Source organism: Taurulus bubalis (genome assembly GCF_910589615.1).
Source record: "Taurulus bubalis genome assembly, chromosome: 8".
NCBI lineage: Eukaryota > Metazoa > Chordata > Actinopteri > Perciformes > Cottidae > Taurulus > Taurulus bubalis.
The window spans coordinates 20,972,795-20,988,404 of NC_136596.1; the positions used below are offsets into that span (position 1 = coordinate 20,972,795).

Genomic DNA, 15,610 nt, shown 5'->3' on the forward strand with positions numbered 1-15,610 from the left:
AAACTATTATGTTGTAATATCATTTCTCACATAAATCTCTCTTTACACAGGGTCCCCAAAAAATCTTTAAACGTGAAAAGTAAAAAATAACTGACTGACATTACACAAAGATTAAGAGCTTGTTGGGCAGTTTGTGAGAAACTCAAACACTCAATGGAATAAGAGAGAGAGAGAGAACAGCTGCTGTGTTTGGTTTGGTTTCTACAGTTTCTAAAATATGGACTGATAAAAAGCGTCTGAATCAACAAAAGGATGAACTATTATCGGTACTGTGTGATAATGGTACATAAAAGGGATCGCTTTCCAGGTACAACAAGCATGTCACCTCTTTAATAGGACAATCAGCAGCAAACGTCTGCTATCAGCAGCTTTGTTCTTCCCTCTGCGACATTCACCCGCAGATTCAGATATGGGTTTGACGAGCTGGTTCTGGGAACGACATGTGTTTCTAATGCACCAATGTTTCTCACTTCCATTCGCATTTTTGTATTTTTTACTTGCTAAACAGGGATATCTGTCCTTGACATACAGGTATGTGATTGATTTGTTATGCACTAACTATACCTTTTCAAAGCAATGTTTCAAGTAATTGTTATTCCTGGAGCCTTATACTCTTTATACTCTATTAGCATTGACATTTAAATTTCAGTCGGTTTGTGAAGTTGGATTTGTAAATCAAATGAAATAAAAAAATTATCAGTTCAACTGTAACTAAAGTTAACAGCAGGAGCACAATATTCATCAGAGTATACAATACTGCAGAATGTTTTTTAAATGTATTCATACTTATCTATTTTCTTCTTCTTCTCATATTCATTTGTTAGCATTTCATTTATCTGATTGGATTTTCATTAAAGAAAAATTTATTGTAACAAACAATAATGTCAATTAATCTGCAGAACCATTTTCATGATTAACCAATAAAATATCAGAAAATGGGCGTTACATTTTAAGTCTTTGTTGATCACATAACATTCATTTTATTGTCCGACTAACAATCCAAAAACCGAATCATCTTCAGTTTACGATGATATCAAACAGATTAAAACGGCAAATCCTCATATTGGAGAAGCTGCAACCAGTTTGTTTAGAAAGTAGCCTAAACGTTGAATCAATAATCAACACAGGTGCTGATCGTCAACATGCATTTCCACCTGCATGTCCACCTTCAGGTACCTGTTTGTTTCTGTTGGCGGTTGCGTCCTGGCCGTCGTCACCATGGGCATCTACAGCTCGCTTCTCTTCACCTCCACCTTGGTCTTGATTCTGCTGGTGTGCTCTGTGGATCCCAGCTGTGTCCACGCCTGGGTGTTTGGTATCCAGATGTTGTGGCAAACCTTCTGGCACCTGCTTATCCAGTACAGGGAATACTACCTGCATGAGCCCGTCAGCATCAGGTACTGATCTTAAATCAGCTCTTCAGTATGTCAACTGACAGTCATGCTTTTCCAAACCATTCAATATAAATTACGTATTAATATATTCCTTTTAGAATTGAATAATTTATTTCCCCGCCTTTGGAAAACAGCATTTGCATCTCACCTCAAAATCCACAGTATCTGTCCTGGAGCTTTTCAACCACGTCACAAGTTGTTGGATGCTATTGTGCTCTTTGCTCTGGCTGAAAACATGAAATGCACACAAATATTTAAACATGTATTCCTCTTTCTGACAAAAAGGACTCTCTATAAGCAAATTAACAATTCCTCCACTTTTCAGATTGTTTTTGGCAGTGTCCTGTTTGATGCTGCTCACTCAGAGAATCACCTCAGTGTCCATGGACCTCCAGGAGAAACGAGTTCGGCTGACAGTCAGCGCTTCATCCAAAAGCAAGGCTTGTGTGACGCTTCTCCCTCTGGTGAGCTACATCTTCAGCTTCACCACGCTGCTCGGAGGCCCTTTGTGCTCCTACAGCCGATTCGTGTCCTCGATGGCGGGGATCAACCTGAACCTTCCACCTAATCCACTGGGTGTAGTCTTCTTAAAATTGTTGCAGGTGTTACTGCTGGAGGCGGTACGGTACTGTCTTGTCCATTTTCTGAACACCTGTGATCCCTCCAACTCAATCACTCTCTATGGCATCCTGTGGGTTTTGGGTCTGGCGTTGATTTTGAGGATCCAATATTATTCTCACTGGAGGATCAGTGAATGCCTCAATAATGCAGCTGGGTTTGGCTTTGGGGCACATGCACCAGGAGAGCCCCCAGACTGGAGCGGACTATCCGATGGAGATTTCTGGACCATCGAATCGTCGAGCCGCATGTCCGAGTTTGCCCGCCGGTGGAACGCCACAACAGCTTCATGGCTGCGTCGACTGGTTTACAGAAGGTGCAAACGTTTCCCGTTGTTCATGACTTTTAGTTTCTCACTGTGGTGGCATGGTTGTCATTTCGGTCACTTTGTGGGATTTTTAACATGGGCGGCAATGGTGAAAGCAGATTATCATATACACAGCTACCTGCACCCAAAACTTTCATCGATGTGGAGGAAAATATACACTTGTTTAAGCTGGATTAACACTCAAATGACGATTGCTTGTATTGTTACAGCAGTAGAATTAAGAAATACGTCTGGTTTGAGACTTTTGTCTCTAACATACATCGGTCTTTTTCCTCTTTTCAACATAATTCTGCTCTTTATGTTATTAAAACTCAACACCGTTTAGTATTGTAGGCATGTGACACACTCTCCAAACTACAACAGGCGTGGTCTGTCATTTAAATATATGAATGGACTTTATGTTGCTCTCAACATGGCGTCTGTAATCGTCTTACTGTATTGTGTTCTGCTGTCGTTGTTCTTAGTCCTGTTAATACGGTTCAATTCCATCAAACAAGCTGAGGCAGGCTGTGCAACTAATCGGCCTCGCATGAAAAGAAAAGAAATAAAGAGAATATTTGGTGGACAAAATGAAACCAAACAACCAGTAAATACTTCTTACAGCGGCCATTCGTTGGCTCCCTAGTGGTAAAAATTGTTTAATGCAGCTTTGAACAAAAAAACGACACAATTTCCCCAATTATGCATGTTTATTGTGACTACAGGTTGCTGATTGTTTGTTTGTATTAGCATGTACTAGGAGGTGTATAATGTAATAATTTAATCTCAATATCAATTGAAAAGGTACATCTTTGTGTTGTGTAATAGAGCTTTGTTCAGAATTAAACATCACCGATTACGATGTTTTGTCAATGTCCCAACAATAAAATTTGTTCTGCGGATCTCACTTAGCTGACTGCTTCCTCGTTTTGTATCACGGTCTCTCTTCTTTCTTTCCACAAATTGCCGGCAACAATGCCTAAAAGTAACAACAGTCCGAGGTTTCTGTTTGAGGAAAACTTCTTCCAGCAGTCCTCTGGTTTGTTAATGTCCAATGTGTAAATCTAAAAAAGAGAGTAGAGTAAATATCACGCTTTAATTGAACGTTAGAGACCCATCTATGGTTAGAACAACAACTAAAGCCTTGTTACTGACTAAAAAAGATGAACTGTACTAACATCTTGGTATGGAATGAAACTGCACGCTATAAGCAACCCTTTGGCAGAGCGCCTTCAGACGACACGTACGACACCATATTCCTCACCTGATGCGTGAGGTGAACGGCCACTGTGGACAGTACTGCATAGTAAGGGAGAGTCTGCTCAGCGTTGACTCCAGTTACAACCAGTCCGGTCATCATGGCCACCATGAAGCCGCTTAGCCACGGTTTGGTTTGCTCGTGGAACCTCAGCGCAGTAGATTTCACTCCGACCTTGATGTCGTCCTCCTTATCCTGATTATCAGAGAGAGAACAGATGGAGCCCAGTCTCAATCAATACTATCCCTCTTTAAAAAGTGAGACATTAAGGTTAGAATTGAGGTTAAAAATGTATTTAGTTTTCTGCTAAATGTGAGCGCCTGAAAATGTCCACGTCAGTGCTTTCTGTAAAATATAAATAAGAACTGCAGAGCCCCATACTTCACCTGATGTGCATAAATTGTGTCATAGATCATCGTCCACATCACTCCTGAGAAATACAGCGGTAGGCATACGGACCAATCACAGAAGCCCTTGACAGCGGACCAGCCGAGCAGCGCTCCCCAGTTAAAAGTGAGGCCTAGACAGAAGTCATGAAAGACACATGAGACCAACTTTAGTTTTGCTGAGGGGAAGATTTGTAGGCCTCATTAAACACCAAAATCAGGCTTTGTGGCGATTAGCGAATGACACCCATTTGATTTGAATGGACCATTGATCACTGCCCACATTCAAGAACACATGCTTAGGCGTGAATGCAGCCTTGGTTTTAGATGAAGAACACCACAGGATAATCTTATACAGTACATACCCAACACCAACTGTGGCCAATAAGTAATCCTCTTCATCAGCGGGTAGGAGATGACCAGAGCTAATGAGGCAGCACCCAAAGCTATGCTGTAGAGATCATTATGAAAACAGTGAGTCAAACAATGTTGAGCCTTTAGACTTCTTTTGTCTGTTTTCTAACATATAGTACGTTAACAAACGGCAAGTAAAGCATCTATAAAAATGCAACTGGAGAAGAAGAGTTTGTTTCAGTGTTTGCTTAAGGATGGGCTCACACATTGAAGTATGTTTTGCTTGCTGTAATCATTCCTCTTTTTCATACTAGACATTAAATATGCTTTCAGTGATGAGAAGCCTGGGAACTCAATTTCGTAATAGTAAATCCTGAGGATGTCTGGGAAAAATCAACCAACCTATCTATATACAAACCTAGTGAGTATCTTCAAAAGTTACGGACCTTTTACAACAAATTTGCCCCTTTGGCGTCAGGGATATATTGCCAATACACTATTGTATTGTATACAATATACAAGAAGTCTGAAGACAGTGTTTTTTGTCTGACCTACACACTTGGTAATTTGTTCCATCTATGTTTCTTTAATTAATGTTCCTGAACTGATCACTATACATGAAGATCACTGGGTACCTGTAGTAGTTGAGACACAAGAGAACTCCGAGTCCCAGTGAAAGCTGCCCTGCTAAGAAGGCCAGTGCCTGCATCTGAGAAATCTCTCCTGATGCAATGGGTCGAGTTGCCGTCCTGGCCACCTGCACAAAAACATTTACACTTTCAATAAGTGAGGGCAGAAATCCTATTAGGAATGCAAACACCTTGCTGTAATTTATTAGTAAGGAGGGGGTTATAACAGCATCTTATTGGGTATTATGGCTTTGAAAACATATATGTATGATCAAAAAGAAAAGGCCATTGCTAAGGAAATATCTAGTAAATAAAAAATGAAGCGGACAGGGCAAAGCTTAACATAAAAGCTAAGCTGCTTGGGAATTATCATAATAAATTTGACCAAAAGTCACCCGCTTCTCTCAGCTAACGTGTAAATGGCTATATATTAGTTACATATACCTTTTTGTCAAAGTCTTTATCCCACATGTCATTGATGGTGCAGCCTGCTCCCCTCATCAGCAGGGCACCTGCACCAAACAGGGTGAGCATGTCCAGATGTGGGAGGCATCCGGGGTCGGCAGCCAGAGCAATGCTCCATGTAGACGGGAGGTAGAGCAGCCATGTCCCTGCAACACAACACAAACACACCCAACCTGTCACTACAACTACTAAATCAAATTTAGAAAAAAAAAATGTATTAATGGTGAACTAAATGAGAGATTAGCATTCGAGTACAAGCTCTCCTGCCGTCCTGAAAACATTTGTGAGTAAAACCTACAACTGAACCTGCTGTTTTCTTGCAAAAATAAAAAAACACTATGTAGTACAGCGTTTGTGTATCTTTTAATAATAATAGTATTGTTACCCTACTCTCATTACCCCTTAGAGACAACATTTTTGTTTGATGTATTATAGACTTTTTAAAAAGGGAAGGCCCTTTGGTTGAACTCCAAGCTGCAGACGTAGAGTGACGAGAGTAAAGAGACCTTACATTTAGTTGACTTGATTTTCACAGTGATGCACAGAACATCAAGTTATAAAAGCAGATATAAAAGTAGCGATGCATTTATATGGTCTTTTGAAGCTGATACAAATATATTTCATAGCACATACCACCTTTAATATAAACTTTTGGAAATGTTCTTGAAAAATGGAGCTGAAAATGAAGTTCATCTTTTTAGTCTGTCTATCTCATGGTCATTGTGTGTTTTCTACTAAACAATGATATTCTTAAAAAGTTGTTAATACACAACTGGGTGAATTACTCCCAAAGAGATTTGACAATGTTCCAGGCATCTGCACTAAAATAATGCCAATAAAACCAATATTTATAGTTTATACATACACACAAAGCATCAGTCTTTGTATAAAATGATTGTATAAACATAAACAGATGGATGTGATTAAATAAAATGTATGTACCCACCAATAGGTTTGTCCAGCCTCATCAACCGAAGGTATGGCTGGACAGGAGCGGGTGCTAAATTCACAACTGTGGCAGCTGATAAACTGAATGATCTTCTCCCATATTGCTGCGTTTCTCGTGGTCTGAGTGACGGGTGGAAAACACTCTGGCCATAAAGTCCTCTCTTCAACAAACTGGAATCTGAGCAAAGACTCACATCTCTAGTCCTCCCTCCTTCTGCGTGAAGGAGGACGTTCGAAAGGGAGTAATGACAGCAGCAAAGAGCTCCGCGATGAATCCGCCTCAGGGTATTCAGAGTTAACCAGCCGGTCAGCTTAGCCGAGAACATGGTGTTTATCTGAGGTCCAATTAATGCCAGCTAATGTCCCCCCTAACACACAAACGAAAACACACACAAAGGCTTGTCAATGGCTTTTTCACAATAGAGGACTGGCTTGCTGCAACAGGCATTCCTTTTGTGTCAGAGTGAATCAGCTGCACAGACACTGAGATGTTCATGTGTTCATGAACTGTCTACTTTTTAGCCATGTAGCAGCATCATTAAGTATTTTAACAGTCTTTCTGGTTATAGTAGCTGTTGCAAATAAAGGCAAGTTAGCTTGTTAGTAGATAAACTAGTAGAAACACTAATATACCTGTCATGCACTTAATACTAACGGTATAATCCAGCATCAAGGTGGCAAGGAGGAGGCGTCAAGAGAGACTGGTGAGAGACCTCAACAACACTAAAGATGTGTGGCAGGCGATCCAGAATGTCACATGCTCCAAAAGCAAGAGCCCCGACATCCCAGCCAGCCTGGACACTCACCAGTTTGCATTCAGAGCCAGCAGATCCACAGAGGATGCCGTCTTCACCGAACTCAACTCAGCTCTCGCACATCTGGGAAAAAGTACACCTAAGTCAGATGGCTGTTTGTTGATTTCAGTTTAGCATTCATCAAAATCCTCCCCAATTAAACTGATGGGTACATTTAGGAATCCGGGCATGGGTACCACACTGTGCACTGGAAAAACACTGATGAGACTTCAGTGAGAGAGGAAAGCAACAATCGTGCAGAGTGTTGCTCAGAGGACAACTCCCTGCTCAACTTCAGTTAAGACAAGGAGCCTCCTTGTCGACATCAATGGACTCAGGTGGAGCGAGTAAACTGTTTTGAGTTCCTGGGAATCACAAACAAACTGGCATGGCCATCATATGGCTTAAACACTACTACAAGACATTACCCACCCAAGACTGCTCAGCCTTGAACATGTGTGTTAGCCACAAACCTAATGTGCTGCTGACTCTAGCTTAAATTAACAACGTGGAAATAACGGAGACTATCCATGACACAGGTGTATAATCGGTCCTTAGCTCTTACTACTACTACTACTACTTCTTCTTTCTTCTTCTTCTTCTTCTTCTTCTTCTTCTGTTGCTGCTTCTTCTTCTTCTTCTTCTTCTTCTTCTTCTTCTGTTGCTGCTGCTTCTTCTTCAGGTTAACAGCCGTTGTCATCCAGTGTATTTGTGCATTAGCGCCACCTTGAGGTCCGGAGTGTGAATCAGCCAATCGACTACAATCTTTCCCCAAAACAAAACGATAAATAATAATACCACAGATAACACATTAAGCTATATTTGATCCTCCATGTTTTACACTCCTAGCCTATAACAAGCATCCTTGTACCAATTCCATCATATCCTCTCTGTCTCACCCTGTTACCACATTTGTTTGACCCCCCCCCCAAAAAAATAATACACGACCACTGCTTTACTGGTACTAATTTGCATATCCAAGTTTCTTTTTTACACGGTGTACTGTGAGCCGTAACATCAGCACACTACACTGTCTGTTTTGTGTAGCAGTTAATTATAACAACCTGCTCTCCTCTTTCACTTCCACCACTATATATTCCTATTTCATAATGATATTCACAGTTTCACAATATCACAATATTCAAACAGCTATACAAACAGATGGTATAATATAATATTGTATAGCTTGAATTAATAGCTTACTAGTACTACTTTTATACAACGTATTTATTAAGTATTAGTAGCATGATGTAAAATGTCTTGTAGAGACATTTTTGCTCCTGCTATTCTTTATTTTTGCATAATTTGTGCAGAAGATTTGGATAGAAGTATTATTTAGGTTTACATATTTAAGTAGTATTTTGAAATTGTAGCTGTGAGGTGGATTTTTACTAAAGTCTGTAATGTTGTGTAGATCTCACATCTTCATCTTCAAAACAGATACATGTTGTGGAGTAAAATGTATGCAATAAAGTTAAAGTATCATGGAGCAAAGCATGGCAATAAAGTACAAGTAGCCTATTTCAAAGGCTTTATGTGAGAATATGTATTTGCTTATTTTCTGTCATTGCAATTAAATTGAAACCCTTTTGTATAATCTTTAAGTAAGATAGTTTGTTTTCACACACAGTAGTTGACTAGCTCGTTTATTCTTTTTTTTTAAAGCAAGAAAATATAATCTCCACGTTCAAATAAAATGTTGCTTTGTAAAATATAAAATCTGAGTGTTTGATAAAATACTGCATAAAAAAATGATATCTATAGACATAAACATTATTTGTAATATTAAAATGCACATTAAAATGCAATACACTAATGTGTACAATAACATATCTTGGTTTTGGCATGTGCATCGTCTTCTTGCATTATTTTGTTCCATGTGATGATGCTTGGCAAACAGTGCACACAGTATACATCTCATTATTATTTTTGTTTGTGTCAAAGTAAGACACCAGTGCTAGTTTTACCAGCAGATGTAAACATCATAACATTCACTTGAACTATAAAATGTCTCTGCAGAGTTTGTGTCTCTCACTCCTCCTTCAGATTTCTGGCTGTCCTCAGGAGAGCCAGAGGAATAATGAAAGAGGCTGATGTGAGAAGAAAACAGATCTGAGCTCCAGCTATCCAGTAAACTGTGAAGAAAACACAAACAACATTTTTACAAAGCAAGATTATTTATGTTTCATAAAGTGTCAACAAATTCCAGCAGCATTTGATGCTATTACTGCCATTTGCATCCTTACCGGAGGATGACACGACTGGTCCCAGTGCTCTGGCCAGGGCGCCCAAGCTACGCAGAATCCCCATCACTGTGCCTTTCTGATTGGCCGACCCTGAAGGAACATCCACAGATAATCAGTAATAACATGTTCAGTCTCGTCTAATCAAAATGGGTTGTGAGATTCCATGAATATGAACTAATAAAGAGACTCACCGTGGTCAGAAACAAGCGTCGACAGGCATGGAACTACTATTGCAGCCGCTGTCACAAAAATAAATACATAAATAAATGATAAAATGTAACCAGACAATACATTGCATTTAACATAAATAAATACATCCTCTAGATGTAGCTATATGTCCTGTTTTATGTTTGTATATATTGTCTATGGATATAATCCTGCTTCAAACAAACTGTAATGTGTGATTGGTTGTATGTTGTTTTACTTTTATACATCCTTTATTCAATCAGAAAGCCTCTTGTGATAAGCTATGGCTACCAAAATGTCTGCATAATTAACACCAATACCCAATAAAACAAATAAAGCATATGAAGCATATATTAAATCATGTTTTGCTATTTTGCCTTCGGCCATTGTTTTATATTTTTTGTTTTGATCTTGTTGTCATTTATTCTTTAATTATTCCAGATGTTCTGCAACAGTCACTAATTTTCATTATTTTTCTTCTTTTAAGTTAAAAAAAAATCCCATTTCCAGTTCTAACCATTTAATGTTTTCTTTTACTCTAACGGACTCATATGCATCAGCTCTGGGAGTTATTCGTCCCTTTGATGAGGGGGTATTTTGTAAAACAACATTTGTAGTACTCAGGATAAAATGTTCACTGTTGATACTAAAAATACAAATCAAATGGTGAGCATGCACTTGCAAAGTCTTTCAGATTAGTTGTTGTGACTCTACTCAAATGCATTACGCCATTGTTTATTAATTACATTTAACTAATATCACATGTTCTTGGGTACAATAAAAGAGGGCAATATACAACATGAAATCAGCTCACCAAATGCGTATAACGTCAAGCCAACGTAAAGCATCGTGATATTCCACGAGAGCCCGATGAGAATAAACGCTGGGATTAATGCCATGATTGCCTAAAAAAAAAAAGAGAGAAATGTGGTTATTTAAGAAAACAAGTGTGTAGTGGTGCATCATGTCTTTTCAGCATAAAGAGTATTTCATTGTCCAGATTTTTGTGATGTAAACAGAAGATGCTCCTACCACTCTAACAGCCCTGATATGCTGCCCAGGTTTGATTCTGCGAGCATAACCTCCCTGGATCAAAGCCATGATGACACCAATGAAGAAGAACATCTTTCCCTGCTGCATACTAGTGAGAGAAAAATGCTCGTAAAAATCAAAAGGGTTGCTGCTCGGGTGCGTTTACCGTTAACTGAGAGTGGACAGCTTTATCTTTGAGTTAATACCTTGTGAAGTGGAAGCGTTGGTGAGTCAAAAAACTCAGCGTGAACTCCAGACCGGAAAACAGGAAAAGGTAGCAGAAATAAATCAGCCCCAACGCTTGAAGCTTCTGCATTCCTGTAAAAAAAATTAAACCTTTTATCTATCACTGTTCATTCATGCCGTATATGGGTCAAATGGCTGTAAGCCTCTTTTCTTACAGAGGAGTTCAGTATGTGCAGTACCCACTTTCTTTTGGAGGCGGATCTTTTGTTCTGGTCACAGCTGAAAAATGGAACAAAGATAATGGGTTCAAGAGGTCCCTGGAGTCCTCGAACCCCGAAGATGAAGCCTAGGATGAAACAATGCAAATTATCGGTCAAAGAAAATAATGTTGTTGTGAGAAAAATAATATGTTCAGCCACTAAGGAAAATAAACCTGTATGCAACGTTACCACTAAGTGAAAACAATAACCAGGATATATCAATCAGTGTGTAGTGATGATGCTTTAACCTTTAATTATTATGTGGAATTCATAGTTTATGTAATGTTAGCTTGCCAGTTGGACACGGGGTTGCACAATGAAAATGTATTGAATAGTTACACAACTCTTTATATCTATACTGTATATACCTAGAGACTTCTTTTATTTGTTGTTTTGCTTTACATATTTGTATTATATGTTTTTAAGCTCCCTTGCGCCCATATTAAACTCACAAAAGGTGTTGCCCAATTAAGCCTCTTCTGTGTGGGCATGTATAGACCGCACTTGATTGACAGCTCCGTCACTCTTCTGTTTGCTTTATGGTACTTGTTATGACAGGACAATGTACACTGATATAGTTCTGAGCTCATAGAGTTCGGTATATGACACATGGTCATTTCCAGCATAGCTCCACCCAGCTTCGGTCCGACAAGAGGTCTAATCACTTCCTGGAGTCTTGTCAGGCACATAAACCCAGGTGATACAACAATGGGCCGATTCAATTTAATAGGGAACTTTAGAGTTGCTAGCTGACATACTTTGTTAACTGTGGGCAGAGCCAGACAAGCTGTTTCCCCCTTTTTCCAGCTTTTATATTAAGCTAAGCTAACTAGCTGAAGCTTCACACTGACCATACAGACATTAGAGAGCGGTACCAATCTTCTCATCTCAATCTCGTACAACATGCTGCACAAAACATCGGCTGCTTGATTAAAACTGTAAGTGATTCAGTTGTCAGTGTGAATGTTTCCATTGCCAACCTTGACGTCCTTTGTGAGCGTCTCTGGCATTACGACCCAAATAAAGAGCAGATCCGCTACGCTGAAGGCCAAGGCGAGCAGAGCCGGAGTTTGGTAGAAGACATTCCCCGTTGTTCTGGAGCTGAAGGCAAAGTAGGCACCCATCAGGGGTCCCACAGTGAAGCCGAGGGAGAAGGCAATGCCGATCATAGCCTGGTCGTAAAGAAATTAAAGTTAGATTTTAGGACATTTACATTTAGCTTGTTTTCATACATGAACCTCCAGCAAAAGATGGAGCATGCATCAGATCACATTATTGTGTTTTTGGATGCCATATCTTAAAAAATAACATTTCCTGTTCTGGCCAAAGAAAGCATGTGCCTACCATTCCTCGGTTCCGTGCTTTTGGGCAAGGCAAGTCGGCCACGATGGCAGTGCAGAGGCTGACGTTTCCTTTACAAATGCCCCCAATTACCCGAAACAGAAGGAACATGCTGAAGCTCCGGGAAACGGCCCAGACCGCATAGGAGGACATCAGCCCTAACTGGAACACACAATGAGACCCGAGTGAATCAGGGCGGATGGTAAAGGCCGCATGGTTTTGTCTTCATAAGTGGAGTGTGGACTGTGCCAAGTGAGTGACTCTGATGTGAAAGGATACGGAAGTTTAACGTCATACATTTTAAAAAAAAAAGTAGTGTGACATGGCATTTTACTCACTGTGGTAAGAATGAGCAAAGGTCGTCTGCCATATCGGTCTGACAGAGCCCCGGTTACAGGTGATGACAGGAACTGCAGCAGAGAAAACAATGACCCGATCAGACCTGAAAGGCAAATTGATGCATTATTACATTTTTTATTTGTCAGTGTCATGAAAAGTAGAGCTCCACATAAGTTATATTGAATATGAAATCAATCCAAAATACCTCCAAACAGGACAGTGTTGTATTTCTTTTCCATAGGAATCCCGACGGCCTCCCTGAACCAGTCCACAACACTCTGCAGAGACTGATATACGCCATCCTGTCCAGCAAGACAAGGCACAGAATATACAACATTACAAATGCACAATACAAACACTACTAAATATGTCTATTCAGAATGAGTCAGCTTACAGACTCACACACAGACACAGTGCATGACTGCTAATCTAATCACTCATGAGTTGGTTATGGTTTTTAATGGAACAAATTATTCACACACAGCCTCCTTTGTTCTACAGAGCATCAGATTCTGCACATTGTCTGTCAACACACCACATGATTCAAACAGCAGTCAGTTTCTACTGTTAACTATAAACACCGGTTCCATCAGAGAAACTGATGCACAACTGTCTCACCAAGGGAACAGAGTCTGGCACCCATATGTTCCAAACCAGCCTGGGGATTCAAGTGCTGAAAATAGCGTCACACGTGATCATAATTTGTCTTAGTTTACATAAAATCAAATGCAACTCAAATCATCGAATCATCAAAAACCGATGGCTTTAAAAAAAAGAAAGAAAAAGAAACCAACCCCTGTTTGTGCATAATGATCCAAAATAGAAGGAAGTAGAGGTAGAATCAGTGTGAATCCCAGCAGGTCCAACAGCAGGGTGATAAACACAATGTTGATGACCTTTGATGAAAAGGAGCTTCCATCCTCTGCAGGTTTGTTTACGGCTGACATTTCTCGGACTAAATATGGTGTCTTTTCTGTTCCTGTTCATAAATAAAACACAGTACATGTTAGAAAAACATAGGAACAAATTAACCCTTGGGAAAGTATAACACTTATAACAAAATGTTTAAAGGTCTGTAATTTCCAAATAACTTTCTTAAGAGTTTCCTGGAAATAAATATTACTATATGGGACTAATTGCGAGGCATTTAAGGACACAATTCACACAGATATTATGAAGTTTAGCTAGTATTAATACATTTCCTTGAAATGCTGCTCTTTTAAAACCCAGTAAATATTCCACTGGTTATTCATTTATTATTCTAACATTTATCCTTCATATACGTTTTATGCTGGATTGGAGCGGTTTCATGTGTGCATGTTCAGATGACCTGCTGCACACTGTGGGTTGCATCCAGAGGTGTCAAAAGTATTCACATTCATTACTCAAGTAGAAGTATAGATACTAGGGTTTAAAAATACTTCTGTAAAAGTTGAAGTATCAACTCAAGCTTTTTACTTAAGTAAAAGTGTAAAAGTACTAGTTTAAAAACTACTTAAAAGTAAAAAAGTAAAAGTAATGTAAGAGGAATGTTTTTTTTTTCCATTAAGGACAAACTCTTAAGCCTCTCAGGGGCCTATAGTGCAATACTCCACCTCCCCCCAAAACAATAATTTTTATAAAGGCCATAATGACTGATGAAAAAAAAATGAATGATATAACGGTCTGCTTTTCACGCGACATATTTTTCGACGCACTCTGTCCGCTGGTGTGCGCGCGCACGTATCTGTGCGCAACGGGGCGGAGAGGTTTTTTATGTGTGTGTTTTTGAACGATGACAAGCCGGAATAAAAACAAACCAAAATGAAATAGTAACGAGGCTATTTTTAAAATGTAGGGAGTAGAAAGTACAGATATTTGCGTGAAAATGTAACGAAGTATTTGTACTTCGTTACTTGACACCTCTGGTTATATCTCTAGTAAATAAATAAATAACTTGAATTAACTGGAAGTGTCTCAGTCTCTCTTTAATTATTAATACACATTACAGTAATTAGCAGGAAACTTCCTATAATTTGCAGATACATATCAGTTACTTTCTGTAAAATAAGTCAGTAGGAAACCTGTTCGTTATCTGCATATTATTTTAGCAGAACCTTTCACAAATATTTACAGGGCGAGTAGTTTAAATCCACGTGGGCTCAGTTAAACCCCGTATAAACATGTGCAAATGGTTGATGCTGGTATGCTATAAGCAAACAAATAGAGGTTTACAAAAGTAGATGTATGCCAGTAAAGTTGCAATCAACTAGTCTCCATTTACTACTTCCAGTATGTCATCAGGAAAGACCTGAAAAAAAGGTGTTGCTCAAGGAGGAAGGAGGAAACAACTGTACCGCAAAATGTCAGATCAAAGTTGATCCCGGTTTGTATTAACTAGTTAACTCCTCAGTAAACACGTAAAAAAAACAAAACATTTTAAATGTAATAAGTCCAAAATCTGTCTCTGATAAAGAGCAACACATTGCCTGAAACTAGTTGCCTCCGCCCGGCATGCCATCGATCAAGTGAGGCTGATCGATATCTATGAGCATCACCTCTTCTCAGCCGCTGCAACGTTATTGAACCAAGCGAGCAGTACCCGTCTCTGTACTCACACTGAGACTGGTCCCCTAAATCCAAACAGGTCTCACGGACGACTTACCCGACTCGAACAGGTCTACCTCTCTCTCATCGGTCCATTATTATAAGTCCACACCAGGAAGCGGTGTCTCCTTTCACTTGGATGACAAGTATGTAGCAACCAACCCAACGCCGCGCAGACGAAAATGCTGCCTTCAGGTGTTCATCGTAAGCTCGTATTTGTGCGTTGCCTATCTAATTACGATGTGTTGACCCCCTCATCTGTGACCTCGGCTCTATGGCCG

The 15,610-nt window shown here is 39.6% G+C and overlaps 3 protein-coding genes across 3 annotated transcripts; 1 reads left to right on the plus strand and 2 right to left on the minus strand.

Moving 5' to 3' along the window:
* Positions 1-1,158: 1,158 nt before the first annotated feature.
* On the plus strand, positions 1,159-2,665 carry mboat4 (membrane bound O-acyltransferase domain containing 4; the record flags this gene model as incomplete). The annotated part of the gene is made up of 2 exons (XM_079222931.1): positions 1,159-1,397; positions 1,720-2,665. 2 exons carry the CDS (start codon positions 1,159-1,161, stop codon positions 2,663-2,665), a joined length of 1,185 nt encoding a protein of 394 aa, XP_079079057.1.
* Positions 2,666-3,028: 363 nt separating this feature from the next.
* coq2 (coenzyme Q2 4-hydroxybenzoate polyprenyltransferase) lies at positions 3,029-7,767 on the minus strand. Its single transcript, XM_079222668.1, is given in 11 exon segments — positions 3,029-3,239; positions 3,242-3,383; positions 3,584-3,772; positions 3,964-4,097; positions 4,329-4,414; positions 4,953-5,074; positions 5,391-5,557; positions 6,358-6,689; positions 6,691-6,727; positions 7,166-7,237; positions 7,719-7,767. Coding segments are annotated over 10 exon segments (1,290 nt in total). The 5' UTR covers positions 7,176-7,237; positions 7,719-7,767; the 3' UTR covers positions 3,029-3,168.
* Positions 7,768-8,698: 931 nt separating this feature from the next.
* On the minus strand, positions 8,699-15,419 carry mfsd10 (major facilitator superfamily domain containing 10). The gene is made up of 13 exons (XM_079221645.1): positions 15,341-15,419; positions 13,538-13,722; positions 12,949-13,045; positions 12,743-12,846; positions 12,408-12,566; positions 12,044-12,235; positions 11,047-11,149; positions 10,824-10,935; positions 10,618-10,726; positions 10,400-10,490; positions 9,591-9,638; positions 9,400-9,489; positions 8,699-9,288 (listed from the first exon to the last, which is right to left on the minus strand). Exons 2-13 carry the CDS (start codon positions 13,688-13,690, stop codon positions 9,185-9,187), a joined length of 1,362 nt encoding a protein of 453 aa, XP_079077771.1. The 5' UTR covers positions 13,691-13,722; positions 15,341-15,419; the 3' UTR covers positions 8,699-9,184.
* Positions 15,420-15,610: the final 191 nt, after the last annotated feature.